The sequence below is a fragment of the Entelurus aequoreus genome, linkage group LG27, assembly GCF_033978785.1.
Source record: "Entelurus aequoreus isolate RoL-2023_Sb linkage group LG27, RoL_Eaeq_v1.1, whole genome shotgun sequence".
NCBI classification, from domain to species: Eukaryota; Metazoa; Chordata; class Actinopteri; order Syngnathiformes; family Syngnathidae; genus Entelurus; species Entelurus aequoreus.
In genome coordinates this window covers 1,410,767-1,438,266 of record NC_084757.1, presented here as the reverse complement: position 1 = coordinate 1,438,266, position 27,500 = coordinate 1,410,767, and the positions used below count along the sequence as shown (strand labels likewise).

The window sequence follows — 27,500 nt, the reverse complement described above, 5'->3', positions numbered from 1 at the left end:
CACTTTTCACCTGCAAAACCAGTAAGATTTTTTTTCAAAAGAACTTGGAAATTGCAATTTCTGTAGAAATTCCGTGTGAATGCCAAAGAGCCAGAGTCAAACTGAAATGCTAACAGTTAGCACGCTGGCCAAATATAGCGTCAAGTAAGAAAATATGTGCAAAATGAGCTAAAAGAAAGAGCTAGCATGCTAACAGTACTATGCTAACAATAACATGGTTATAGTTAGCGTTAGTGAAATACTAAAATACGGCACTTTTTACCCGCAAAACCAGTAAGATTTTTTTTCAAAAGAACTGGAAAATGCAATTTCTGTAGAAATTCCGTGTGAATGCCGAAGAGCCAGAGTCAAACTGAAATGCTAACAGTTAGCACGCTAGCCAAATAAAGCGTCAAGTAAGAAAATATGCGCAAAATGAGCTAAAAGAAAGAGCTAGCATGCTAACAGTACTATGCTAACAATAACATGGTTATAGTTAGCGTTAGTGAAATACTAAAATACGGCACTTTTTACCCGCAAAACCAGTAAGATTTTTTTTCAAAAGAACTGGAAAATGCAATTTCTGTAGAAATTCCGTGTGAATGCCGAAGAGCCAGAGTCAAACTGAAACGCTAACAGTTAGCACGCTGGCCAAATATAGCGTCAAGTAAGAAAATATGCGCAAAATGAGCTAAAAAAAAAAGAGCTAGCATGCTAACAGTACTATGCTAACATGCTAACAATAGCATGGTTACAGTTAGCAACGTATCTGGCTGAGGGCCACAGAATGACATATCAAAGGATGCCGGGGCCATTTGGGTAGTTTTCCCCGTCAAACCAGTACAATTTATAATTTTTATTTTTTAAACTCGAAAATGCAATTTCGGTAGAAATTCCCTGCGAATGCCGAAGAACCAAATTCTACTCGGTATTAGTTCGGAAAGAAAATCTAAAGGTATCGCACGGTACTGACAGTTAGCACGTTGGCCAGATGGCGCCAAGTAACAAATAATATGATATATTGCTCAAAATTAGCTTAAAAAGCTAGCATGCTAACAGTACAACGCTAACAATAGCATGGTTACAGTTAGCAATAGTGAAATACCAAAATATATGACACTGAGGTGTAAATCTGCTAAATTGGCTAAAATATCTAGCATGCTATAATGTTAGCAAACAATTTGAAAATGCAATTTCTGTAGAAATTCCCTGTGAATGTTGAAGAACCAAATTCTACTCTATATTGATTTCGTAAAGAAAATCAAAAGGTATCGCACGTCACTAACAGTTAGCACGTTGCCCAGATGGCGCCAAGTAACAAAAAATATAGCATATGCGCAAAACTAGCTTAAAAAGCTAGCATGCTAACAGTACAACGCTAACAATAGCATGGTTACAGTTAGCAATAGTAAAATACCAAAATATATGACACTGAGGTGAAAATCTGCTAAATCGGCTAAAATATCTAGCATGCTATAATGTTAGCAAACAACTTGAAAATGCAATTTCTGTAGAAATTCCCTGTGAATGTCGAAGAACCAAATTCTACTCGGTACTGGTTCGGAAAGAAAATCAAAAGGTATCGCACGTCACTAACAGTTAGCACGTTGCCCAGATGGCGCCAAGTAACAAAAAATATGACATATGCGCAAAATTAGCTTTAAAAAGCTAGCATGCTAACAGTACAATGCTAACAATAGAGTTAAAGTTAAAGTACCAATGATTGTCACACACACACACTAGGTGTGGTGAAATTAACCTCAGCATTTGACCCATCCCCTTGTTCACCCCCTGGGAGGTGAGGGGAGCAGTGAGCAGCAGCGGTGGCCACGCCCGGGAATCATTTTTTGGGTGATTTAACCCCCAATTCCAACCCTTGATGCAGAGTGCCAAACAGGGAGGTAATGGCTCTCATTTTTATAGTCTTTGGTATGACTCGGGCGGGGTTTGAACGCACGACCTACCCATCTCAGGGCGGACACTCTAACCACTGGGCCACTGAGTAACGAATTTCTGTAGAAATTCCCTGTGAATGCTGAAGAACTGTTTAAAAAAATAGCGAGCCCTGATTGAACAGATGGATTCTCTAACCTGAGAATCGGCGTATACCGTATTTCCTTGAATTGCCGCCGGGAATATAGTATTCGCCAGCCTAGAATTACAGCCGGGTCAAACTCGTTTCACAAAATAATTAGCGCATGCTTGGCACTTCCGCCGGGTCAAATATGAGTCATTAAGTGACTCCCGCCTCCTGGTGGTAGAGGGCGCTAGTGATCCTTCTTGCGACTACCAGTACTGCAGAAGACCGGTGCTGCAGAAGAAGACAACAAGCAGCATGCTTGCACTTTTACCATGGAGGATTACATATCTAAAATAAAACGGTTTTCTAAACTGGACTTTCAATCGAAGCAGGAGGTAATAATTAAAGGAATATCTCCAGAGACTTTTAAAACTGAAGAAAGATAAGGAAGACTGGCTTTGATCAGAAGCAGCTGCACATGGACATCATTTATAAGTAAAGGTAAGACCATAATAATGTTTTTTTATTAAATGTGCTTTTCATGATAAGGTAAGCGCCGGAGTGAGAAGAGGTTTTAAAATAATTAGCGCATGCTTGCCCATCCCGCATGCTTTTGGTAAGCGCAGGAGTGAGAAGAGGTTTTAAATTAATTAGCGCCCCTGCGGCTATTCAAGGAAATACGGTATATATAAAAAAAAAGGTGTATCATAGCCGTACCATGACCTCGTTGGTGGGTTTGCTGAGAGTGGGCAGAATCAAGATGGCATCCATGGGGACGGCTCCGGTTTTCTCCGTGCTGGAGTTCCTCCCCTTGACCCATCCTCTCTTCTCAGAGAACTCGTTGTCCTTCAGCAGCACAATGAGTTCCCCCTTCTTGAAGTTGAGGAACGTGGGGTCGTCTGAGGATAGAACGCACTCAGTGAGCACGTGCGGACCTAGTCGGGACAGGGGTGTGTGTGTGCGGTCGCCCCACCTCGCTCGTCCATCTCCTTCAGGGTCACGGCGTACTGCGAGCGCTCGGTCAGCCCGCCCAGGAACATGGTGACCAGGTTGGCCATGTCCTCGGCTGTGGACCCGCTCAGCGTGAAGTCTCCCTTCAGGGTCAGCAGGGACACGGCCGGGCCTTGACCCTCTCTGCTCGGAACCAGACGGAACTAGGGTAGGAACCGAGCGAGGGTCTAATGGTGTCTCGTCGCACCTACCTGGTGGAGTTGACTCCGGTGACTTCCGGGAAGGAAAGTTCCAGCAGCCTCTTCTCCCGCTCGTCCAGGAAGGTGATGCCCGTCCAGTTGATGGCCACGATGAACTTGTTCTTGGGCAGAGGGTGGCCTGCAAAGAGGACTCGGTCATTGGTACCGTGCCGGACTCCAGGCACATTTGTGGCCACCCGCCCGTTTCCACTGCCAACCGAGCAAGTGTGCCTGATAGAAAGCACTCAAAAGCAAGGCCCCATTTTCCAAAAGGCGCTGGCTCCATGCTAACTTAAAAGAAATACGCCATATACATGCTACTGGTTAGCATTAGCCATTTTGTGTTCATGAAAAGTACAACTAAACTAAACCTACACTACTTACAGTATAAACACTTTGTGGCGCGCAACAAAAGACTTACTGGCAAAGACTACTTCCTGACTAAATGCAAATGATACTGAGAACTGTAAGAAAGCAAGATATAACAACTGTACTTATTATCAGCTCATTGTTCAATGAATGATTGTTATTATTATTGATTACCTCAATAACACACTAAAGTACCAACAATTGGTACCGTCGAGTACCGGTATCGGTACTGTATCGGTTCTAACGTGAAAGGTACACATTGCAAATATTGTGCTTTAGATAGATAGATAGTACTTTATTGATTCCTTCAGGAGAGTTCCCTCAGGAAAATGTAAAAGGCATATTACTACGGAGATGAGTTAGTTAATTTGTGTTTTTGTTACGAAAGCTTCTTTTTTTTTTGGACACTTGAGTTTATGTAACTGAATTTTTTTGCGTTTGTGAACTGATTTTTTTTTTTTATAAAAAATTTTTTTTACTTCAAACTACAGAAAAATGCGTGGGCATATTTTGTGTTCAATAATTCAGTTTGTTAAAATTGTGTTTTAAAATTCAGCGTAAAAATAAATAAATCACTGTACAAAAAATTTCATGTGGAAAAAAATCAGTTAAAAAAAAATTCAGTGTAAAAAAAAAATTCAGTGTGCCAAAAAAAAAAATCTGTTTAAAAACATTTCAGTGAAAAACAAAATTAGTGCAGAAAAAATCAGTTTAGGAAAAATTTTGTGTAAAAAAAATTCAGTCTGTCAAAAGTCAGTGTAAAGAAATCACTGCAGAAAAATACACTGAAAACATTTCAGTGTATGAATTTTCAGTGTAAAAAAAAAATCAGTTCAAAAACATTTGAGTGTTTGAATATTCAGTGTAAAGAAAAATAATCAGTTTAAAAACATTTCAGTGAAAAACAAAAATAAGTGCAGAAAAAATCAGTTTAGAAAAAATTCAGTTTAAAAAAAATTCAGTCTGTCAAAATTAATTGTATAAAAATTCAGTGTAAAGGAACCACTGCAGAAAAAAAAACACTGAAAACATTCCAGTGTATGAATATTCAGTGTAAAAAAAAACCCAATGCAGAATAAAATGTATGTAAAAAAAATTAAGTTTAAAAAAAATTTGGTTGAAAAAAATTCAGTGTAAAAAAATTAAGTTTAAAAACATTTGGTTGAAAAAAATTCAGTGTGAAAAAAATTCAGTCCGTCAAAATTCAGTGTAAAAAAAATTCAGTCTGTCAAAATGAATTGTATAAAAATTCAGTGTAAAGAAATCACTGCAGAAAAAAACACTGACAATATTTCAGTGTATGACTATTCAGTGTAAAAGAAAAACAGTGCAGAATATAATTAATGTAAAAAAAACAATTAGTGCAGAAAAAATCAGTTTAAAAAGATTCAGTGAAGAAAAAAATGAGTGCGAAAAAATTCAGTTTAAAAAAAATTCAGTCCGTCAAAATTAATTGTATAAAAATTCAGTGTAAAGAAACCACTGCAGAAAAAAAACACTGAAAACATTCCAGTGTATGAATATTCAGTGTAAAAGAAAAACAGTGCAGAATATAATTAATGTAAAAAAAAACAATTAGTGCAGAAAAAATCAGTTTAAAAAGATTCAGTGAAGAAAAAAATGAGTGTGAAAAAATGCAGTGTGAAAAAATTCAGTCTGTCAAAATTAATTGTATAAAAATTTAGTGTAAAGAAATCATTGCAGAAAACAAACACTGTGAAAACCTTTTAGTGTATGAATATTCAGTGTAAAAAAAACCCACTGCAGAATAAAATTAATGTAAAAAAAAAAAAATTGTGAAAAAAAATTAACTTAAGACCCATTTGCGGTACATTAGGACTGAAGCACCCATTGGCTGGTCCTGAAACACCATCGATTGCTTCAGTCGTCATTTAACCAAAGTAGTTCTTGACTTACGCATATTTTTCCACTGAATTTTTTTACACAGAATTTTTGTAGAATAATTTTTTTCACACAAAGGGATAAGTAGGAGAAAAGACAGATGGATGGGTGAATTTTTACACAAAGAATTTTAAAACACTATTTTAACAGACTGAATTTGTACCCAATGAATGTTAAAAGTATGTGAACAGAGTGTAAATGAACCCCCATACAGTACCATATGCCCTTAGAGGGCCCTACAAGGGGAGGAACCACTACTGTCCTTAAATGCCAACATGGCTGAAGGACCAGGGGCTTACCTGACACCTTGACCACCTCAAAGAACCTGGAGAAGAAGATGGGCCACGTCTGGCGGGCGTAGTCGACAATCTCCACCTTCACAGAGTCCGCCTTTTGCTGGGAGCTCAGGTAAGAACTCTGATGAAGTAGTAAGACAAAACCCTGACCTAAGATCTGCTCTTCAAGAGGGATGTGGAGTCGCAGGGGTGTCCAAACTTTTTCACTTGGGGGGCCGCATTGGGATAAAAACATTTGGCCGGGGGCCGAAAGCCGACTGCTTGTAAACTAATATATATATATATATATATATATATATATATATATATATATATATATATATATATATATATATATATATATATATATATATATATATATATAAATAGTTGGCGATTAATTTAGTCATCGATTCGTTGGATCTATGCTATGCGGATGTGCAGAGGCTACTTTTTTTATTTTATTGTAATTATTATTTTTATTTTATTTTTTTTCAAATAAACCTTTATTTATAAACTGCAACATTTACAAACAGCTGAGAAACAATAATCAAAATAAGTATGGTGCCAGTATGCTGGTTTTTTTCAATAAAATACTGGAAAGGATAGAAATGTAGTTTGTCTCTTTTATCCAATTATTAATCGATTGATTGAAGTAATAATTGACAGATTAATCGATTACCAAATTAGTTGTTAGTTGCAGCACTAGTACATATATATTTCTATATATACATACATATATATATACATATATATTTTTATATATACATATATATACACATATATACGTACATACATATATATATATATATATATGTATATGTACATATATATATACGTACATATATATATATATATATATATATATATATATATATATATATATATATACATATGCATATATATATATATATATACATATGCATATATATATATGTATACATATGCATATATATATATATATATATATATATATATATACATATACATATATATATATACATATATACATATATATATACATATATACATATATATATACATATATACATATATATATACATATATATATATACATATACATATATATATATATACATTATATATATACATACATACATACATACATACATATATATACATATATATACATGTATACACATATATACATATATATACATATATGCATATATACACATATATATTTATAAATATATATATAAATATATATATGCATACATATGTATATATATATACATATATATACATATGTGCATATATACATATATATACATATGTGTATATATATATATATATATATATATATATACATACGTACATATATACATACATATACATACATACATACATACATACATACATACATATATATATATGTATGTGTGTGTACATATTATATCAATATAATGGATGTATAATTAATATAATTGTTTATTAAGAGTATGTGAAAGTTTGACTCCTACCTTGTTTACTTCTGTGACGACTTTCCTAAAGTTTTGTAATCAATAAGAAATATCAAGCAGCTAAAATGCAGCAAACATGCAACATGGATACGTGTGGAGTGTTTTACATATTTCCCATCATGCTTTGTAATGGATTTAAATGGATGTAATTTTGAATTTGCTATGGTGTGTGGATGTTTTTCATAGTAGCCCCAAAGTTCAGTGAGCGGGTTGTCTTCTGTGTTAGTTGCATTTTTTTGTTTTTGCACCATGACTAGGGAAGGTTGTTTGGATTGAGTCATACAAGTACATGCTGTGCAATGCTTTGATGAACTCAGGACGTCTCGCGGGCCAAATTGATCGTTTGGACACCCCCTGGAGTAATGTCACTGACCTGAGCGTGGGCTGTGCTGACCATCTGCACCCACTTGGCCTCGGACTTGGCCTCCAGCAGCGAGTTGCTGATGCAGGCCTGCACCGCCTCCTTGGCCTTCTCCGCAGAGTTGTCGGCACCGTGCTGGATGTACAGGTACTTGGCAGCCATCTGGACAACATCCTCTTCCTGTATCGAGTACAGTGCTTTGTGATTGTGTGCCACGTTGTCTGTGCGGCTGTAGGCAACCTCCCCATGTAGTTTTTTTCATAGACTACGATCGCAGGAGCTACATTTGAAGTACCTCGATTTACCAACCCCTCTGAACTTTTCGGTTTATGAACGTTTAGATGGCCTCTTCATTCATTTTGTGCTTGCTCGTATTGAAGAGATTGAGGAAGACGGCTCCGTTTTTTTTTTAAAGTGACGACAACGGACTTTTCCGGAAAAAGATGCCAAAGCGGAATTATTTCACAGCGGACGAGAAGATGACCTGTCGTTCAGCGGCGCTTCTTCCAAGAGGACATTCAAACGCACGCCGCCCCGCCCCCCTACTGTCAGAATAATTGTATCTAAGTTATCACAAAACTTTGTGTTACATTGAGTTCGGCTCACCCTGCGAGAGGACAAAAGCTGTCTTTGATCCTACCAAGCAAAAGGCTTGTAAAACTCCACTGTGTAGGATGGGGAGCGACATGAGGGTGTCGGTTTCTTTGATGTATTGTAAGCCACAGGAAGATTTTGTCTTTACCCGAGATCTACAAAGCGGAGAGGAGGCAAGGCCGGACCTCCCTCCAGGCACCTTTCCTTTGAACTGTTGTACGACCTTTTCTTTGAACTGTTTTGTAACCAAAGGCGATGGCTGTTTACGACCCCCCCTCCCTTAGAAACAGCTGTTGCCATGTAATCAGGGAAAGTCCAAACAAACAATCTTTCGTCAGAGCGTGGGACGACACTGTGCAAGGGTACAGTGTCCACGCGTTTCTCCCCAATTGAGCTAAATTGAATTCTGTCTCTGTTTAATTCCTTGCTTCTTGTCTTGTTTAATAGATGTCCTCAGTGTTTGAACCTGACACCGACTATAAGTGGATTTTTTACGTTTTAAAATGTTTATTATTGTAGCAATTTAGTTGTTAAAGTTAAGAATGTTTGTGATTTCTGATCGTTTGCGAGGGCACCCAAGGGACTTCCGCGTGTGTGCGCGCGTGTGTTGGCAGAGCTACGCGAACAGCACAGTTCAGCTTGTCTTTGTTGTTGTTTTGGCTTGCTAATAAAGAGATGCAGTTCATCGCCTCCTTGTTGTATCAATATTATTTTGTAGTGTTAGTTGATCAAGTGAAATAATAATAATAATACATTTTATTTGGTATAGCGCTTTTCAGAGTACTCAAAGACGCTTTACAGGATAAAAAATTAAAATATAAAACAGAATAAATATAGAATAAATAGAATGAACAACGATGGGTATGAAAAACACTGACCTATTTATTATTATATATATGTTAGTGGAATTTCTTTCTAACTGTAATTTCTCAAATAAATGTTTTTGTAAATTATTGATCAAATAAATTATTTAGAAAAATGTTTTGTTGAAAATTTTGCATATTTTGTGTTTTTTGCCATAAAAAACAGGTTTTTTTGGGGGGGGGAGGGAAGGCATGAAACATAAAAAACATTTAAAAAAAATAAAAAATAAAAATAATAATTTAAGAATAATACATTACTTTTATAAGTGGACCCTCTTGGATCCCCGAGAATTTTAGTGGGATTTTTTTTCTAACTGTAATTTGTCAAATCAATGTTATAAATCATTGATCAAACGATGGGTATGAAAAACACTGACCTATTTATTATTATACATTTAGAATGGACTTTAAGTTGAAGTGGCGTGGTAATTGTTACTACAGAAATGAATCGTTCATTAAGTTACTCATGACGCAGTAAGACGAATGATGCGGACACGCTTGTTACTGCCTCGGAAACTTTGTATGTGTGAGTAGTGTGCAACTAGAATTGCTTGATACTTTTTTGCAGTGAACTGACAAAATGCCGAAATATTATTTCTATGTATGTCTAGCTTGTGTGCTACTGCGTGCTTAGCTGTTGTGTAGCTGCCAGCTCCGAGTAGCCTTGTAGCCTACCATGTTTTTTTTGTTTTGTTTGGATAAAATAGTGAAGAGCTCACCTTCTCCATCTGGTACTCTCCAAACTTCAAGCCGTGTATGATCTGCCTGTAGATGAGCTCCGTGCTGGTCTTGTCCTCCCCACAGTCGTGCCAGGGCGTGAAGATCTCCTTGCGGAAGAAGAGGCGCCACGGGGCGTGCTGCTCCTGGCCCCCTCGCCGCTTCACTTCCTGCTCACACTGGGAGATGGCGTCCATCACGTGTTCCCGCCCGCTGCCCAGAGCCCACACCTACGGGACAAGGGGTGGCCCCCCCGGCTCATTTTTAAACAGTTTTCTTTTTAAAAATGACTAAAAACAACAACAAAAATGTTGGAATAAAAGAGCAAACAGGAGAAATATAACAAGAAAAAGTTGCAATATTGACGCTAATAACACAAAACTGTTTATTTACTTGAAATCTGTCATTGCTCAATAAATAATAATGGATGGAGGAATTATTACTATTACTATAATTATTTGTCATATAAATAAAACAAGGTTTTATTTGACAAAAAGGGCATAAATAATAAGAAATATTTGGATCCTCGAGAATTTTAGTGGGATTTTTTGTCTAACTGTAATTGCTCAAATCAATGTTATAAATCATTGATCAAATATTTCATTTGGTAAAATGTTTTGTGGGAAAATGTTCCATATTTTGTGTTTGTGCCAGAAAAAACAGGGTTTTCTTTGGGGGGAAAGGCATAAAACATTGTAAAAAATTATAAAATAAACATAAAATAAAAACAATATATATTAATATATGACTTTTTAAAACTGTTATTAGTGGGCCCTTTTGGATCCCTGAAAATGTTAGTGGGATTTCTTTCTAACTGTAATTTCTCAAATCAATGTTTTTGTAAATTATTGATCAAATAAATTATTTAGAAAAATGTTTTGTTGAAAATGTTGCATATTTTGTGTTTTTTGCCATAAAAAACAGGGTTTTTTTGGAGGGGGGAAAGGCATGAAACATAAAAAACATTTAAAAAAAATAAAAACTAATAATAATTTAAGAATAATATATGACTTTTATAAGTGGGCCCTCTTGGATCCCCGAGAATTTTAGTGGGATTTTTTTTCTAACTGTAATTTGTCAAATCAATGTCATAAATCATTGATCAAATATTTTTTTTGGAAAAATGTTCCATATGTTGTGTTTTTGCCATAAAAAACAGGGTTTTCTTTGGGGGGAAAGGCATGAAACATTGTAAAAATTATAAAACAAACATAAAATAAAAACAATATATTTTAATATATGACTTTTTAAAACTGTTATTAGTGGGCCCTTTTGGATCCCTGAAAATGTTAGTGGAATTTATTTCTAACTGTAATTTCTCAAATCAATGTTTTTTGTAAATTATTGATCAAATAAATTATTTAGAAAAATGTTTTGTTGAAAATTTTGCATATTTTGTGTTTTTTGCCATAAAAAACAGGGTTTTTTTGGGAGGGGGAAAGGCATGAAACATAAAAAACATTTAAAAAAAAAATAATAATAATAATAATTTAAAAATAATATATGACTTTTATGAGTGGGCCCTTTTGTATCCCCGAGAATTTTAGTGGGATTTTTTGTCTAACTGTAATTGCTCAAATCAATGTTATAAATCATTGATCAAATGTTTCATTTGGTAAAATGTTTTGTGGGAAAATGTTCCATATTTTGTGTTTGTGCCAGAAAAAAACGGGTTTTCTTTGGGGGGAAAGGCATAAAACATAAAAATTATAAAATAAACATAAAATAAAAACCATATATATTAATATATGACTTTTAAAAACTATTATTAGTGGGCCCTTTTGGATCCCTGAAAATGTTAGTGGAATTTCTTTCTAACTGTAATTTCTCAAATCAATGTTTTTGTAAATTATTGATCAAATAAATTATTTAGAAAAATGTTTTGTTTAAAATTTTGCATATTTTGTGTTTTTGCCATAAAAAACAGCGTTTTTTGGGGGGGGGGGGGGGGGGGAGGCATGAAACATTAAAAAACATTTAAAAAAAAATAAAAATAATAATAATTTAAGAATAATATATGACTTTTATAAGTGGGCCTTCTTGGATCCCCGAGAATTTTAGTGGGATTTTTTGTCTAACTGTAATTTGTCAAATCAATGTTATAAATCATTGATCAAATATTTTATTTGGAAAAATGTTCCATATGTTGTGTTTTTGCCATAAAAAACAGGGTTTTCTTTGGGGTGGAATGGCATAAAACATTAAAAAAAATTATCAAATAAACATGAAATAAAAACAATATATATTAATATATGACTTTTAAAAACTCTTATTAGTGGGCCCTTTTGGATCCCTGAAAATGTTAGTGGGATTTATTTCTAACTGTAATTTCTCAAATAAATGTTTTTGTAAATTATTGATCAAATAAATTATTTAGAAAAATGTTTTGTTGAAAATTTTGCATATTTTGTGTTTTTTGCCATAAAAAACAGGTTTTTTTGGGGGGGGGGGGGGGGGGTGAAGAGGCATGAAACATAAAAAACATTTTTAAAAAAATAATAATAATAATAATTTTAAAATAATATATGACTTTTATGAGTGGGCCCTCTTGTATCCCTGAGAATTTTAGTGGGATTTTTTGTCTAACTGTAATTTGTCAAATCAATGTTATAAATCATTGATCAAATATTTTATTTGGAAAAATGTTCCATATGTTGTGTTTTTGCCATAAAAAACAGGGTTTTCTTTGGGGTGGAATGGCATAAAACATAAAAAAAATTATCAAATAAACATAAAATAAAAACAATATATATTAATATATGACTTTTTAAAACTCTTATTAGTGGGCCCTTTTGGATCCCGGAAAATGTTAGTGGGATTTCTTTCTAACTGTAATTTCTCAAATCAATGTTTTTGTAAATTATTGATCAAATAAATTATTTAGAAAAATGTATTGTTGAAAATTTTGCATATTTTGTGTTTTTTGCCATAAAAAACAGGGTTTTTTGGGGGGGGAGGGGAAGGCATGAAACATAAAAAACATATAAAAAAAATAAAAAATATAAATAATAATTTAAGAATAATATATGACTTTTATGAGTGGACCTTCTTGGATCCCCGAGAATTTTAGTGGGATTTTTTTTCTAACTGTAATTTGTCAAATCAATGTTATAAATCATTGATGAAATATTTTATTTGGAAAAGTGTTTGTGGGAAAATGTTCCATATTTTGTGTTTTTGCCATAAAAAACAGGGTTTTCTTTGGGGTGGAATGGCATAAAACATAAAAAAAAATAATCAAATAAACATAAAATAAAAACAATATATATATTAATATATGACTTTTTAAAACTCTTATTAGTGGGCCCTTTTGGATCCCTGAAAATGTTAGTGGAATTTCTTTCTAACTGTAATTTCTCAAATCAATGTTTTTGTAAATTATTGATCAAATAAATTATTTAGAAAAATGTTTTGTTGAAAATTTTGCATATTTTGTGTTTTTTGCAATAAAAAACAGGGTTTTTTTGGGGGGGAGAAAGGCATGAAACATAAAAAACATTTTAAAAAAAATAAAAATAATAATAGTTTAAAAATAATATATGACTTTTATGAGTGGGCCCTCTTGGATCCCCGAGAATTTTAGTGGGATTTTTTGTCTAACTGTAATTGCTCAAATCAATGTTTTTGTGAATTATTGATCAAATAAATCATTTAGAAAAATGTTTTGTTGAAAATTTTGCATATTTTGTGTTTTTTGCCATAAAAAACAGGGGTGTTTTGGGGGGGGAAAGGCATGAAACATAAAAAACATTTTAAAAAAATTAAAAAAAAATAATAATTATTTAAGAATAATATATGACTTTTATAAGTGGACCCTCTTGGATCCCCGAGAATTTTAGTGGGATTTTTTTTCTAACTGTAATTTGTCAAATCAATGTTATAAATCATTGATCAAATATTTTATTTGGAAAAATGTTTGTGGGAAAATGTTCCATATTTTGTGTTTTTGCCATAAAAAACAGGGTTTTCTTTGGGGTGGAAAGGCATAAAACATAAAAATTATAAAATAAACATAAAATAAAAACAATATATATTAAAGTATGACTTTTTAAAATTCTTATTAGTGGGCCCTTTTGGATCCCTGAAAATGTTAGTGGAATTTCTTTCTAACTGTAATTTCTCAAATCAATGTTTTTGTAAATTATTGATCAAATAAATTATTTAGAAAAATGTTTTGTTGAAAATGTTGCATATGTTGTGTTTTTTGCCATAAAAAACAGTTTTTTTGGGGGGGGGGGAGTGAAGGCATGAAACATAAAAAACATTTTAAAAAAATAAAATAATAATTTAAGAATAATATATGACTTTTATAAGTGGACCCTCTTGGATCCCCTAGAATTTTAGTGGGATTTTTTTTCTAACTGTAATTTGTCAAATCAATGTTATAAATCATTGATCAAATATTTTATTTGGAAAAATGTTCCATATGTTGTGTTTTTGCCATAAAAAACAGGGTTTTCTTTGGGGGGAAAGGCATAAAACATTGTAAAAATTATAAAATAAACATAAAATAAAAACAATATATATTAATATATGACTTTTTAAAACTGTTATTAGTGGGCCCTTTTGGATCCCTGAAGATGTTAGTGGAATTTCTTTCTAACTGTAATTTCTCAAATCAATGTTTTTGTAAATTATTGATCAAATAAATTATTTAGAAAAATGTTTTGTTGAAAATTTTGCATATTTTGTGTTTTTTGCCATAAAAAACAGTTTTTTTTGGGGGGGGGAAAGGCATGAAACATAAAAAACATTTTAAAAAAATTAAAAATAATAATAATAATTTAAGAATAATATATGACTTTTATAAGTGGGCCTTCTTGGATCCCCGAGAATGTTAGTGTTTTTTTTTGTCTAACTGTAATTTGTCAAATCAATGTTATAAATCATTGATCAAATATTTTATTTGGAAAAATGTTCCATATGTTGTGTTTTTGCCATAAAAAAACAGAGTTTTCTTTGGGGTGGAATGGCATAAAACATTAAAAAAAATTATCAAATAAACATAAAATAAAAACAATATATATTAATATATGACTTTTAAAAACTCTTATTAGTGGGCCCTTTTGGATCCCTGAAAATGTTAGTGGGATTTCTTTCTAACTGTAATTTCTCAAATCAATGTTTTTGTAAATTATTGATCAAATAAATTATTTAGAAAAATGTTTTGTTGAAAATTTTGCATATTTTGTGTTTTTTGCCATAAAAAACAGGTTTTTTTGGGGGGGGGGGGAAGGCATGAAACATAAAAAACATTTTAAAAAAATTAAAAATAATAATAATAATTTAAGAATAATATATGACTTTTATAAGTGGGCCTTCTTGGATCCCCGAGAATTTTAGTGGTTTTTTTGTCTAACTGTAATTTGTCAAATCAATGTTATAAATCATTGATCAAATATTTTATTTGGAAAAATGTTCCATATGTTGTGTTTTTGCCATAAAAAAACAGAGTTTTCTTTGGGGTGGAATGGCATAAAACATAAAAAAAAATTATCAAATAAACATAAAATAAAAACAATATATATTAATATATGACTTTTAAAAACTCTTATTAGTGGGCCCTTTTGGATCCCTGAAAATGTTAGTGGGATTTCTTTCTAACTGTAATTTCTCAAATCAATGTTTTTGTAAATTATTGATCAAATAAATTATTTAGAAAAATGTTTTGTTGAAAATTTTGCATATTTTGTGTTTTTTGCCATAAAAAACAGGGACTTTTTTGGGTGGAGGGAAAGGCATGAAACATAAAAAACATTTTTAAAAAAATAATAATAATAATAATAATTTAAGAATAATATATGACTTTTATAAGTGGACCCTCTTGGATCCCCGAGAATTTTAGTGGGATTTTTTTTCTAACTGTAATTGCTCAAATCAATGTTTTAAATCATTGATCAAATATTTTATTTGGAAAAATGTTTGTGGGAAAATGTTCCATATGTTGTGTTTTTGCCATAAAAAACAGGGTTTTCTTTGGGGTGGAATGGCATAAAACATAAACAAAAAATTATCAAATAAACATAAAATAAAAACAATATATATTAATATATGACTTTTTAAAATTCTTATTAGTGGGCCCTTTTGGATCCCTGAAAATGTTAGTGGAATTTCTTTCTAACTGTAATTTCTCAAATCAATGTTTTTGTAAATTATTGATCAAACAAATTATTTAGAAAAATGTTTTGTTGAAAATTTTGCACATTTTGTGTTTTTTGCCATAAAAAACAGGGTTTTTTGGGGGGGGGGAAAGGCATGAAACATAAAAAACATTGTAAAAAAAAAAAAAATTATAATAATAATTTAAGAATAATATATTACTTTTATGAGTGGGCCCTCTTGGATCCCCGAGAATTTTAGTGGGATTTTCTTTCTAACTGTAATTTCTCAAATCAATGTTTTAAATCATTGATCAAATATTTTATTTGGAAAAATGTTTGAGGGAAAATGTTCCATATGTTGTGTTTTTGCCATAAAAAAAACAGGGTTTTCTTTGGGGTGGAATGGCATAAAACATAAAAAAAATGATCAAATAAACATAAAATAAAAACAATATATATTAATATATGACTTTTTAAAATTCTTATTAGTGGGCCCTTTTGGATCCCTGAAAATGTTAGTGGGATTTCTTTGTAACTGTAATTGTTAAAATCAATGTTTTTGTAAATTATTGATCAAATAAATGATTTAGAAAAATGTTTTGTGGAAAATTTTGCGTTTTTTTTGCCAAAAACGTAAACTTTACAGCAACAGATATGTTTGAAGTTGATCTATAGATATTTAAGCGTTGAAAGTAAAACAATATTAATATAGGACTTGTTTTTAACACTTTAATGACTGGGGCCCTTTTGGGTCCCCCGGGACCTTTAAAGCTCGGCAAAATTGAGTGTTTACAAGATATTTAGTATTGGTTTTGAAAATGAAAAATATGAAAATGTCCCCCGAGTGCGGCCCTCACCTTTTCATGCAGCGCCACGTAGAGAGTGAAGCCAAAGGTGTCTTTCAGTTTCACTTTGTTGGAGAGGAGCTGGCAGATCTCCTTGGACGTGGACGCCGAGTCCACAGGCAGGTTGACGGAGTGGCCGTCCATCAGCGTCACGGAAACAACCATAGGCTTCTTCGTCTTGGTCGCCTGCGCACCAAAAACCAAAACGTGGTGTCCTGTTCTGTGTTTGGGGAAGCCGGAGCCTATCCCGGAGTTCTTCAGTCACATTTTCATGCCAATCACCTGCAGCTCCAGCCAGGCGGGGGGCTCCCCTCGCCCGCCGTTGATGAGGGTGCGCCGCAGCCTGTCAGCGCAGTACGAAGCGTAGCCTCCTGGAGCCGAGCGGATGAAGCTTTGAACGTACTGTCGGAGGGAGAGCGGGGAAATGAGCAAATATCCATCATTTCATGACAACTGTATTGTTTTAATGTGTCAAATATGTGTGTGTGTGTGTGACAGTCATTGATACTTTATATTTGAATGTAACTTTTTACAGTGAGCTGATTAAGATCATAACATTGAAACGGTCAGGATTCCAAAAGTGAAGATGAGTTTCTCTTTCTGCTGTAGTCTGGAAGTAGTCCTTGCCATTACGTTGAAGGTGCCAGTCTGTGTACTTACTACACACCAGCTGTAACACGCATCTCGGTGGTAGTTTTCAATGACCACATTCAGAGGAGCTGAAATCGCCATGTCAAATCGCTAATGCTAATCCGCAGCATGTGAATGGCATCCCCAATTTTGATTAGCACGCTGCTCACTGCTCCCCTCACCTCCCAGGGGGTGAACATGGGGATGGGTCAAATGCGGAGGACAAATTTCACTACACCAAGTGTGTTTGTGACAATCGTTGGGACTTTAACTTTAACTTGCTTTGTTGGCGTGGAAAAGTGCGACACGACCTAAAGGCGATATGATTTCAGGTGAATCGGTACCCACTAGTGAGTCAGCATTGGGTGTGTACATGTACTGTAAATGTATAATGTATTTATATTATTCCCATGTGAATAACGCTGTATAATAGACTGTATTTATATTATTCACATGTAAATAATGATGTATAATAGACTGTATGTATATTATTCACATGTGAATAATGCTGTATAATAGACTGTATTTATATTATTCACATGTGAATAATGCTGTATAATAGACTGTATTTATATTATTCACATGTGAATAACATAAAGACAGTCTATTATACAGCATTATTCACATGTGAATAATGCTGTATAATAGACTGTATTTATGTTATTCACATGTGAATAATGCTGTATAATAGACTGTCTTTATGTTATTCACATGTGAATAATGCTGTATAATAGACTGTATTTATATTATTCACATGTGAATAATGCCGTATAATAGACTGTATTTATGTTATCCACATGTGAATAATGCTGTATAATAGACTGTATTTATGTTATTCACATGTGAATAATGCTGTATAATAGACTGTATTTATGTTATTCACACGTGAATAATGCTGTATAATAGACTGTATTTATATTATTCACATGTGAATAATAGACTGTATTTATATTATTCACATGTGAATAATGCTGTATAATAGATTGTATTTATATTATTCACATGTGAATAATGCTGTATAATAGACTGTATTTATGTTATTCCCATGTGAATAATGCTGTATAATAGACTGTCTTTATGTTATTCACATGTGAATAATGCTGTATAATAGACTGTATTTATATTATTCACATGTGAATAATGCTGTTTAATAGACTGTATTTATATTATTCACATGTGAATAATGCTGTTTAATAGACTGTATTTATATTATTCACATGTGAATAATGCTGTATAATAGACTGTATTTATATTATTCACATGTGAATAATGCTGTATAATAGACTGTATTTATGTTATTCACATGTGAATAATGCTGTATAATAGACTGTATTTATATTATTCCCATGTGAATAATGCTGTTTAATAGACTGTATTTATATTATTCACATGTGAATAATGCTGTTTAATAGACTGTATTTATATTATTCACATGTGAATAATGCTGTATAATAGACTGTATTTATGTTATTCACATGTGAATAATGCTGTATAATAGACTGTATTTATATTATTCAAATGTGAATAATGCTGTATAATAGACTGTCTTTATGTTATTCCCATGTGAATAATGCTGTATAATAGACTGTATTTATGTTATTCACATGTGAATAATGCTGTATAATAGACTGTATTTATATTATTCACATGTGAATAATGCTGTATAATAGACTGTCTTTATATTATTCACATGTGGATAATGCTGTATAATAGACTGTATTTTTGTTATTCACACGTGAATAATGCTGTATAATAGACTGTATTTATGTTATTCACATGTGAATAATGCTGTATAATAGAATTTATTTATATTATTTACATGTGAATAATGCTGTATAATAGACTGTATTTATGTTATTCACATGTGAATAATGCTGTATAATAGACTGTATTTATGTTATTCACATGTGAATAATGCTGTAAAATAGACTGTATTTATGTTATTCACATGTGAATAATGCTGTATAAGAGACTGTATTTATGTTATTCACATCTGAATAATGCTGTATAATAGACTGTATTTATGTTATTCACATCTGAATAATGCTGTATAATAGACTGTATTTATATTATTTACATGTGAATAATGCTGTATAATAGACTGTCTTTATGTTATTCACATGTGAATAATGCTGTATAATAGACTGTCTTTATATTATTCACATGTGAATAATGCTGAAATTAATTAAATTTAAATAAAAAAATACCTAAGTGTTTATTGTCTATTGTGAGCGAACTGTGGTGCTGAATTTCCCCCAGGGATCAATAAAGTACTTTCTATTCTATTCTATTCTATTCTATACCTTTAAAAGTACCAAAGGGGTACCCATGGCTCGTAATAGGACGCAGAGCGCTAGAAAACCAGCTGTGTATGTTTGATGAGGGCGTGCTCACCCGGATAAGACGATCACTCGGGGGGAAAACGCCCAGACAGAGCGAGAGCAGGATCCACCCGCGGAAATAACTGCCGCGGTTGTTGTTGTCCTGAAGCTGCTTGCAGATCTGACAGTAGATCTCGTCCCTGCACACAAAAACTGTTCACCAAGCAGACCTTACCACGGACATCCTTGCGGTGTGTTTTTTTTTAACTCCACCTACCTGAGGTCCCGTCTGACGATGGCGTAGCCCACAATGATGTGGAGCTTCTCCAGAGAGGTCAGAGGTCGGTCCAGGGTGGGTCCTTCCCCGATCATTACGTCGCCGTCCTCCTGGACCGTCTGCAGGGTGGGGGGCTTGGTGACCTCGGTCTGATCCTCCCGCTGAGGAACAAGAAAAGCGCCATCGGAAAAAACGTGAAAAAAACGTTCCGGATTCCAACGGTTCCCGGCGTGGGCTTCACCTCCTCCATGATGATGGAGGGCTTCCGGAAGCCGGAGGAGGATCTGGGGAGTCCGTTTTCTTGCACGGTGGAGGTTTTTCTCCTGGACAGCAGGTCTGTGAAGGTGGAACCATGCGCACGCGAGGGCTGCCTTCGGGGACCGTGTACGTCTTGGCGTTGGTGGCCGTCTCGCTCGGAGCGGCTCTCTTGGTTCTGGACAGGAGGTCTGCGTAGATGGACCCTTTCCTGTTTGGTGCCGAAGACTCCTGGACGGGGGACGGCTGCGGGACTTTTTTATTCCTCAGGACCCGCTGCAACAAACACAGGTCACCTTTTATCATATTTCTACTCGATACCCGGATTTCAGAAGTCCACGACCACACCGATACCAATGGACGGTTCTCGATACCGCAATGCTAATTAAAAACTGAACCCGTGTACTTTTAAATTCACTACCTTATAAAAACTGTTTTAAAAAGTATTTCTCATCACTGATTCATTGTTCTATAACCGCACAGTAGATCAAAACTAACAATACTTTAAATCTGCTCATAGATAAAAAAAAATAGTCAACTATTTGACATTCTAAAACAACAGCAGTTCACGTTTATTAAACTAAAAATATTGTTATTAACAAAAGGCTAAAACAGACATTTAAAGACAAATCAATTTTTTTACTCCTCATCAACATTTCAGCCCTTTCTCATTACATTATTAACATTTTGCGCTATTTTTACTTTTTTGCTTTATTTTTACCGTATTTAATTTGTATTGCATATTTTTAAAATAAAAAACGCTGCCTTTATTATTGTTATATGTTTTGTACTTCATTTTATTCATTACAAATATTGGGAACACTACACAAATAAAAACAGAAATATGACATTTAATTTAAATAAAAAGTTGCCTTCATTTAAAACTTAAAATGTAAATTTAAAAATGTCAAAAGTTGTCATTTTTGTACCGTTTTATTATAATGTAAACATATTGAATATTAGTCAGTAAATATAAAAATATTACATTACATATTAAAATAATACACACATTCCAACTTTAAATTGTTTATCTTATTATATATTTTTTTAGTACATTTTAGTAACTAAAAAGCAAATATGAGGTTTTATAACACAAAAAAATGAGGCCCTCATTTTTGTTAATTTTCTACACTTTAAAATGAAATGTTAAAAGTTTGTTTCAAAGTTTTGTTACACTTTATGAAGCATTTCTTACATATTTCTTATTTTTGCACCTTAATTTTAAGAGATTATTGTTAAGTGTTCATTGTAATTTTACTATTTTGTTTACATTACATTGCAAAAACAGTATTATATTGTTAAGTAGTCAATGTTGTTTTACAATTTTGTTTACATTACATTACAAAAACAGTAATATTATATTAGTAGGTATTCAATGTGGTTTAACAATTTTGTTTACATTACATTACAAAAACAGTAATATTACATTAATTTAAAACAAAAAGGTGCCTTCATTCATAACTTTGAAAAAAAACCTGTTAAAAATGTACTAAATAAATAATTGTCTTACTCGTTTTTGTACTGTTTTATTATAATCTAAACATATTGAACATTAGTTCGTAAAAAAATAAAATATTAAACTACATGTTAAAACAATACAAATATAAGTTTAAATTGTTTATTTATTACATATATTTTAGTTATTGAAAAGTAAATGACGTTTAAAAAAAATTTTTAAAAATTATGGCCTCTAAATTTTATTAGAGGCCATAAAATAAACTGTTCAAAGTTTCCTGAAATTTTAAAATCATTTCTTACATATTCCTTATTTTTGCACCTTCAATTTAAGAAGTTTAAGTGTTCATTGTAATTTTAATATTTTGTTTACATTACATTGTATATACATACACAGTAATATTACATCAATTTAAAACAAAAAGGTGCCTTCATTCATAACTTCGAAAAAAAAACCTGTTAAAAATTTACTAAATAAATAGTCTTACTCAATTTTGTACTGTTTTATTATAATCCATACATATTGAACATTAGTCAGTAAAAAAATTCAATATTAAACTACATGTTAAAACAATACACAAATATAAGTTTAAATTGTTTATTTATTACATATATTTTACTAATTGAAAAGTAAATATGACGTTTTAAAAAAGAAAAAAAATTGATGCCCTCATTTTTATTAATTTTCGAAACTTTAAAATAAACTGTTCAAAGTTTCCCAACATTTTTAAATCATTTCTTACATATTCCTTATTTTTGCACCTTCATTTTAAGAAGTTTAATTGTTCATTGTAATTTTAATATTTTGTTTGCATTACATTATATATGCATACACAGTAATATTACAATCATTTAAAACAAAAAGGTGCCTTCATTCATAACTTTGAAAAAACTTTTTTTTTTAAATGTACTAAATAATTTTTTTACTCATTTTTGTACTGTTATATTATAATCTAAACATATTGAACATTAGTCAGTAAAAAAATACAATATTAAACTACATGTTAAAACAATACACAAATATAAGTTTAAACTGTTTATTTATTACATATATTTTACTATTTAAAAAGTAAATATGACGTTTTAAAAAAGAAAAAAAATTGATGCCCTCATTTTTATTAATTTTCTAAACTTTAAAATAAACTGTTCAAAGTTTCCTAAAATGTTAAAATCATTTCTTACATATTCCTTATTTTTGCACCTTCATTTTAAGAAGTTTAATTGTTCATTGTAATTTTAATATTTTGTTTGCATTACATTATATATGCATACACAGTAATATTACAATAATTTAAAAAAAAACGGTGCCTTCATTCATAACTTTGAATTTATTTATTTTTTAAATGTACTAAATAAATCATTTTTTTACTCATTTTTGTACTGTTTTGTTATAATCTAAACATATTGAACATTAGTCATTAAAAAAATACAATATTAAACTACATGTTAAAACAATACACAAATATAAGTTTAAATTGTTTGTTTATTAAATATATTTCAGTAATTAAAAGGTAAATATGACATTTTAGGAAAGAAAAAAAATGATGCCCTAATTTTTATTATTTTTCTAAACTTTAAAATAAACTGTTCAAAGTTTCCTAAAATGTTAAAATTATTTCTTACATATTCCTTATTTTTGCGTCTGAATTTTAAGAAGTTTAAGTGTTCATCGTAATTTTAATATTTTGTTTACATTACATTATATACACAGTAATATTACATTAATTTAAAACAAAAAGGGGCCTTCATTCATAACTTTGAAAAATAACCCTGTCAAAAATGTACTAATAAAGAATTGTCTTACTCGTTTTTGTGCTGTTTTATTATAATCTAAACATATTGAACATTAGTCATTAAAAAAATACAATATTAAACTAAATGTTAAAACAATACACAAATATAAGTTTAAATTGTTTGTTTATTAAATATATTTCAGTAATTAAAAAGTAAATATGACATTTTAGGAAAGAAAAAAAACGATGCGCTCATTTTTATTATTTTTCTAAACTTTAAAATAAACTGTTCAAAGTTTCCTAAAATGTAAAAATCATTTCTTACATATTCCTTATTTTTGCGTCTGAATTTTAAGAAGTTTAAGTGTTCATTGTAATTTTAATATTTTGTTTACATTACATTATATACACAGTAATATTACATTAATTTAAAACAAAAAGGGGCCTTCATTCATAACTTTGAAAAATAACCCTGTCAAAAATGTACTAAATAAAGAATTGTCTTACTCGTTTTTGTGCTGTTTTATTATAATCTAAACATATTGAACATTAGTCATTAAAAAAATACAATACTAAACTACATGTTAAAACAATACACAAATATAAGTTTAAATTTTTTGTTTATTATATATATTTCAGTAATTAAAAAGTAAATATGACATTTTAGGAAAGAAAAAAAATGATGCCCTAATTTTTATTATTTTTCTAAACTTTAAAATAAACTGTTCAAAGTTTCCTAAAATGTTCAAATCATTTCTTACATATTCCTTATTTTTGCGTCTGAATTTTAAGAAGTTTAAGTGTTCATCGTAATTTTAATATTTTGTTTACATTACATTATATACACAGTAATATTACATTAATTTAAAACAAAAAGGGGCCTTCATTCATAACTTTGAAAAATAACCCTGTCAAAAACGTACTAAATAAATAATTGTCTTACTCGTTTTTGTACTGTTTTATTGTAATCTAAACATATTGAACATTAGTCATTAAAAAAATACAATATTAAACTACATGTTAAAACAATACAATAATTATTTATTAAATATATTTTAGTTATTAAAAAAAAAATTAAAAATGATGCACTCATTTTTATTAATTTTCTAAACTTTAAATAAACTGTTCAAAGTTTCCTAAAATTTTAAAATCATTTTTTACATATTCCTTTTTTTTTGCACCTTCATTTTAAGATATTATTGTGATGCGTTCAATGTGTTGACATCTCCTTCTCCTTTGTCCAATCAGAGGAAGATTAAATTTGAATTAAAATTATTTATATTTCATATATTTTCTTTATTTCCATAAGTCATTAAAAAATGTAGATAATTATCGATATGACACCCTGATATCGTGATATCGATGTATTCTTTGCGTGTTGGTCTGGAAGTAAGGATACTTTTGACTCCCATAACGGATACCCTCGGTCTCAACTTTACCTGGTCCGGGCCCACCATGTGACTGAGGCGTCTGTCCTTGCGGTTCATCACGTCCTGGGTGAGCAGGCGGTCCCGCGAGGAACTTCCCTGCACCTGGAACTGCCTCTTGGGCTCGGGCAGGTCCCCCATGAACCTCAAGATGATCCACCAGACCGTCAGCGAGGCCTGGTGAGGACAGGAGAAGGTTGGCGAGGAGGCGAGCGTGTGAGCCGGCGAGTTCCTACCGAGACGTCGCCTTGGTCCTCGTGGTAGAGCAGAGGATGCCGCAGCCTCTGGCGGATGTGTTCAGGCGAGGCGGCGCCCTGGAAGTACATGGAGGCAAACTTGGAGAAGGGGTACTCGTCCAGGTCGTCGTCCTCGTCCCTGAGCAGGTCTTCCTCGATGGGGAAGTCGTCGATGTCGATTTCCTCCAGGAGAACCTTCTTGCTCTCCAAGCTCTTGGAAGCAGACACAGATGTGAGGCGTCGCTCTTCCAGGCACAAAACCTTCCGCTCGCCGCACCTCGAATCCTTCCGGCGCCTGTCCTTCCTGCCCGCCGACCACCGGGGGAAGGAAGCCAAAGATGTTGTCCACCTCCTGGTCTGTGATGGACTCGGACTGGGCTTTGGCTTCCATCTGCCTCAGCACCTCTTCCAGATGTTTCTGCTTCTCCAAGATGGCCCGCTGCTCCGCCTCCCTCTCTTTGGCCGACGCGTGCATCTAGGAACCGCAAAGGAAAGGAGGAAATAGCGACAGTCGGGAAAATGTCTCCTGCGCTTACGTCTCGTTTCATCTTCCGGAGAGTCTTCCTGGCCAGCAGGCCTCTGGTGTGCGCCTGCAGGAGGACCACGGCGTCTCTCTTCCGCCGCCACGCCTTCCTGGCCAGGTGTCCTCGCACCTGGGCCTGCAGCACGATGGCCGCCTGCCGCTTGCGCTTGTGCTGCAGGTGCAGTTGGCGAGAGCGGACCTGGGCCTGCAGCCTGGCGAAGCCCTTCTGGACCTGAAACAACAGTTTTGGGGTCTAATCCAAGGGTGTCCAAAGTAACCGGCCCGGGGGCCATTTGCGGCACACGGGTCATTTTTTCCTAAAAATACTACATAAAAAAAGGTGGAATAAAAGAGCAAACAGGTGAAATGTAACAACAAAAAAAAGTTGCAATGTTGGCTTTAATAACACAAAGCTGATGGTGTTTTGCTTTAAAAACCGTTACTGCTCAAAAATAATCCTTCCATCCATCCATTTTCTACCGCTTGTCCCTTTCAGGGTCGCGGGGGGTGCTGGAGCCCATCTCTATGGAAGTAGAATTGTCTCACATCAACTTATATATATATATATATATATATATATATATATATATATATATATATATATATATATATATATATATATGAATACATATGCATATATTAAAAAATATACAAATACAAATGTGATATACAAATAATTTGTATAAATAAACGCGTCGTTGTAAATATATTTTTGAGATTTGAAAATATGTACAAATAAAATGTATAAATATAAAAATGTGACATACAAATAAATCAAGAATTTGTATAAATAAACGTGTACTTGTAAATATATTTTAGAGATTTGAATATAAATATGCTTTATTTTTTTATTTGTATTGAATTTGCATATGTGGATCGCTTTTTTGCTTTTGTGTCGATGAGACATTCCTCCCACAAACCAGATGCAAATAAATGTGACCTACACACTCCCCTGAACAACCAGCAGAGGGCTACATTCGGGCGGGATAATGAGTCAGAATCAATGTTATGAATTATTGACCTATTTAAGGTTCCAATTACTTCACATCAAATATTACACTTGGAAATATTTTCTGGTGAAAATAAAAAATTATATATATATTTTTTTTTTTTTAAAAGTGGGACCCTTTTGAATCCCCAAGAATTTTAGTGTTTTTTTTGTTTTTTTTAACAGTCATTGTCCAAAAAAGAATAATGATTAAATCAATGTTGTTAAGAATCATTAACCTATTTAAGGCTCCAATTACTTCACATCAAATATTACACTTGGAAATATTTTCTGGTGAAAATAAAAAATTATATATATATTTTTTTTTTTTAAAAAGTGGGACCCTTTTGAATCCCCAAGAATTTTAGTGTTTTTTTTGTTTTTTTAACAGTCATTGTCCAAAAAAGAATAATGATTAAATCAATGTTGTTAAGAATCATTAACCTATTTAAGGCTCCAATTACTTCACATCAAATATTACACTTGGAAATATTTTCTGGTGAAAATAAAAAATTATATATATTTTTTTTTTTTTAAAAAAGTGGGACCCTTTTGAATCCCCAAGAATTTTAGTGTTTTTTTTGTTTTTTTAACAGTCATTGTCCAAAAAAGAATAATGATTAAATCAATGTTGTTAAGAATCATTAACCTATTTAAGGCTCCAATTACTTCACATCAAATATTACACTTTTTTTTTTTTTTTTAAATTGGGGGAAAATATTGCACATTTTGTGTTTTTGCCATGAAAATCAATGTTTTTTATTACTAAATGGGCATAAAACAAACAAAATATAACATACAAATAATAACTTATAACCAACGGATAAATCTGATTAATTTAGAGATTTAAGTGTTGAAAGTGAAAATGCTAAATAATATTTAAAACATTTTTTAAGTGGGACCCTTGTGGATCTTGTGAATTTTAGTGGGTTTTTTTAACTGCCATTGCTCAAAA

At 32.4% G+C, this 27,500-nt stretch overlaps 1 protein-coding gene across 1 annotated transcript in view; it reads right to left on the bottom strand.

Annotated features, from left to right (window-relative positions):
* Nucleotides 1-27,500, bottom strand: part of LOC133644067 (unconventional myosin-VIIa) — a 92,870-nt gene that overhangs the window by 29,926 nt on the left and 35,444 nt on the right. Inside the window, 16 exon segments of the mRNA XM_062038390.1 lie at nucleotides 2,717-2,898; nucleotides 2,973-3,133; nucleotides 3,202-3,328; nucleotides 5,760-5,877; nucleotides 7,593-7,760; nucleotides 9,757-9,984; nucleotides 16,713-16,886; nucleotides 16,983-17,102; nucleotides 19,725-19,851; nucleotides 19,929-20,089; nucleotides 20,170-20,282; nucleotides 20,285-20,459; nucleotides 24,811-24,975; nucleotides 25,035-25,247; nucleotides 25,312-25,509; nucleotides 25,571-25,789. Of these exon segments, the coding sequence (XP_061894374.1) occupies nucleotides 2,717-2,898; nucleotides 2,973-3,133; nucleotides 3,202-3,328; nucleotides 5,760-5,877; nucleotides 7,593-7,760; nucleotides 9,757-9,984; nucleotides 16,713-16,886; nucleotides 16,983-17,102; nucleotides 19,725-19,851; nucleotides 19,929-20,089; nucleotides 20,170-20,282; nucleotides 20,285-20,459; nucleotides 24,811-24,975; nucleotides 25,035-25,247; nucleotides 25,312-25,509; nucleotides 25,571-25,789 (2,649 nt within the window).